The sequence below is a fragment of the Acyrthosiphon pisum genome, chromosome X (assembly GCF_005508785.2).
Source record: "Acyrthosiphon pisum isolate AL4f chromosome X, pea_aphid_22Mar2018_4r6ur, whole genome shotgun sequence".
Lineage (NCBI taxonomy): Eukaryota > Metazoa > Arthropoda > Insecta > Hemiptera > Aphididae > Acyrthosiphon > Acyrthosiphon pisum.
This window is the reverse complement of record NC_042493.1, coordinates 127,577,088-127,580,633: the sequence shown is the minus strand read 5'-3', so window position 1 is coordinate 127,580,633 and position 3,546 is coordinate 127,577,088. Positions and strand designations below refer to the sequence as shown.

Sequence of the window (3,546 nt, the reverse complement as noted above, 5' to 3'; positions counted from 1 at the left end):
CAGGTTGCACATCGCTTATGATAAACGGCTTTCAAATTGATTTACAAAATTACTGTACTAAAGAGCTGACGAAATAGACTACTAGCGATTGATGTCAACATTCAATCATATGTGTTGACATTTAGAACTAATTGTACACCTATATTATATTATCTATAATCAGTTTATTGTAATACTGTCGCTTGGAGCGCTACTGGTTAATTTTTGCTAGTAATTCTACGCATGCCTTATCAGATGCCGATGGGCAACTTATAAATGTGATTTCAGATTTCTTGAAAACATTAATTACTTATCAGTTATCATTGTCACACGACTTGTTGTTTACATTGTCTATAAACATTGGAAATTCATCATTCACGTGTTTTCGATTTTGGTCTCTCTTTACGAGAGTTAAAAACAAACCTTGACGGCAATATGGATTTCGAGAAATTACTCATCAACGCTCAGGATTTTGACAATCTCGTCCAAGTGGTAATATACGCGTGTTTTATCTTTCGACTCAGGCTGATGTCTACATAATTATATTATAAATTATAATATTAAACAAGTAACGGTTCGATTATATTACAGGAACAAGTGCAAGAGATGAAAAAGAGCACTACGACGACTCCGGCTTCAGTGGCCAAAAAGCGGAGTCGTAAGTCTGGAAAGAAGTCCAGTGACAAAGTGGACATCAGAGCCAAACTAGGTTAAGTTCTAACCATTGTGGGATCTAAACGTTCATATTCGTTATTTAATGTTTTATTTTTTTCATACAACGTTAGAGAGGAGACGTCAAAGCGCCCGTGATTGTCGGGCAAGAAAAAATTTACGCTACCAATACTTGGATGAGTCGGTGGCAGACCGTGAACAGGCGGTCTTATCTCTGCGACAGGAACTGGATAAAGTATATTATTATTATTATTATTATTATTATTATTATTATTATTATTATTACTATTTTACATACATCAGACGTTATATTGTTATTATTTAATGCTCATGACAACATTGCTGTGAATGTCTTGTACAGTGTCTTATAAAATAATTATTGTTTTATTGTCACAGTACAGAATATGGTGCATTGAAATTGATGAAGGCAGGATTCCAGAAGGTTTCCAAGAACTCTTGGATGAATTTGGTGCTGCATAACAAAGGCAATGTAATTATTGTAAATATTTCATTGTTATTTTGTATTGTTTGTATCATTGTTTCTATTACATAATATAGATTTCTTTATTTTGTTTTAAAGATTTTCAATGTATGATGTTGAAATGTGATAATTACAAGTACATGATATTGTTTTATTTACAAATATCTTATACTTACTAATAAAATATCATTAACTCATTCACTGGTTTTTTTATTTAGATGAACAACTTGATTGCAACTTCAGGCATTTAATATTATGATTAAGTCACAATGTGACATGCTTACATCATAGTCATTAGTAATACTAATATTGTACAACGTGCAAGTTGGTAAATTTTGTGTAAAAATAGTTTTTGACAAAATCCATTTTGTTTTAGGGGTCTGGTGCTGGTGCTTCAAAATTACCACATTCCTATACATTTTATATTTTAGTTGTCACCTTAATTATAATACTTTTTCACTAATCTACTGCCCGATACCTATTTAGTGGGATCGACACGGTGTATTATACTATATTTTATGAACCATTATAAAATATTAAGTTACAAATATTAAATAAACATTACAATTATCTTAGAAATAGATATTAGATCCAATTAAGAGAATATATAACTTAGTACTATTAGTTATATAACACTGATTAATAAGTACATGTCTTCTTAAGAGAGGTACCAAAAATATTGTTAGTAGTAGACACCACCAGAAAAAGTTAGACCGATCTCAAGGTCACATGAAAACGAATTCAGATCAGTATGATGGACAAAAGATTGGTTTGTGCTAAAATAACTATCCTCCATCAATCCTCTAAGGGTCCCAGTGCTAGTTTTACAAATTTTCTGACATTCTATAAAATTTGAAAATTAAATTAATGTTTTAGTTGCGACCTTAATTATAATACTTTTCTACTATTCTTCTACCTGATACCTATTTAGTGGGGGGGGGGGGGGTATATTATGTCAAAAAAAATTACTTCATGGGAATAATTATCAGGCCTTTTAGAGTTGTCTAATTTTGATAACTATTTTTTATCTAAGAAAACTTTCTTCAAAAATCTATTAATTCAACAATGAAAAATATATTTAGGTATACCATAGTATTACCAACATATTTTACAAGTAATTATTAAAACAAAAATTTTTATAATGTTTACTAATTATTATTTATTTATTTAGGTACTTAGGTATTTATAAAAATAAATTTATTATTTTTTAATTGGAAAATATAAAATACTTAATGAAAATGTATAATATAAATATTTAAAAATTAAGTTGTATCTAGGTGATTTAATTATTTATCATAGATACCATATTTCCCATTAGGTATCTATTCTTAATGTATAGAATTATATTATCATCCCATATCGCTAGACTCTAAATGTCAGTTTTAATTAATGTTTATATTATATAATGACCACTACTTATAAATACGCTAATATATTTAAACATTTTAAATATTATTATATTTTTCTTATATGTAATTATAATTTTAATTGTAAAGATATAATAATTTATGTTAAAATCTCATTTTTAAATTTATATATATATATATATCTGTATAGGATAAAAGATAAAAATATACCTATCTGGATAAAATAAAAATCTGCTTATAATGAGAGATAGATACCTACATTATAGAGTAGATAATAGTCATAAGTAATATCTTGTAGGTACTATATTAACATCATTTGAAATAGGATAATATATAACAGTGGTGGATCCAGGGGGGGCATTTCTCGCCAGTCTGTTAATAACACATAAGTTATTAGGTTTCCTAATATTAGACGTTCAATAGAAACGATAAAATCAATTATGTAATAACATAGACAACGTCCTAATGGCTAATGTGATATTACTTATTACTTATCGTACGTTTTCGACAGTCAAGTTTGACGTTTCGAGTGCGCTAGTTAAAATAATTAAATAAATAATAAAATTCAGGATGGACAAAAAATCAGTTTCTTTCTAGGAAAAACTAAAGAAATTTATGTTTTCTGAAGTTGAACAAGTACAATCTCTTGAAACTGATCAGCAGGTAAGCCGATAGTTTTTATAGTACCTACCTATAGTATTTAAGTAGACAGGTAGTAGGTACCTATAGGCTATATTGCTATAAAATATTAATATTATAATATTATTGTATTACACTATTACAAATTTATTTTAATACTTACAATAATAATGAATATTGAATAATATAAGTAATATTGTAATAATGTAATATAGATACTTACTATAATTAATATGAGCTATTTAGCTATTTCATTACATAGGTAATAGTATTTAAGTATTTTAAAATTGTATTTTGTTGTTTAGTATGAAAATGTAAACAAAAGACAAAGAGAGTTGAGTTTTGATTCATCCTCTAGTTCATATACCAAAAACAATAAAATGAAAAAAGGTGGGTAAGTGGATGTCG

General features: G+C 27.7%; 1 protein-coding gene across 1 annotated transcript; it reads left to right on the top strand.

The window, feature by feature from the left end:
- Positions 1–577: 577 nt before the first annotated feature.
- LOC100163048 (cAMP-responsive element-binding protein-like 2) lies at positions 578–1,139 on the top strand. The gene is made up of 3 exons (XM_029485792.1): positions 578–688; positions 765–886; positions 1,048–1,139. Exons 1-3 carry the CDS (start codon positions 586–588, stop codon positions 1,129–1,131), a joined length of 309 nt encoding a protein of 102 aa, XP_029341652.1. The 5' UTR covers positions 578–585; the 3' UTR covers positions 1,132–1,139.
- Positions 1,140–3,546: the final 2,407 nt, after the last annotated feature.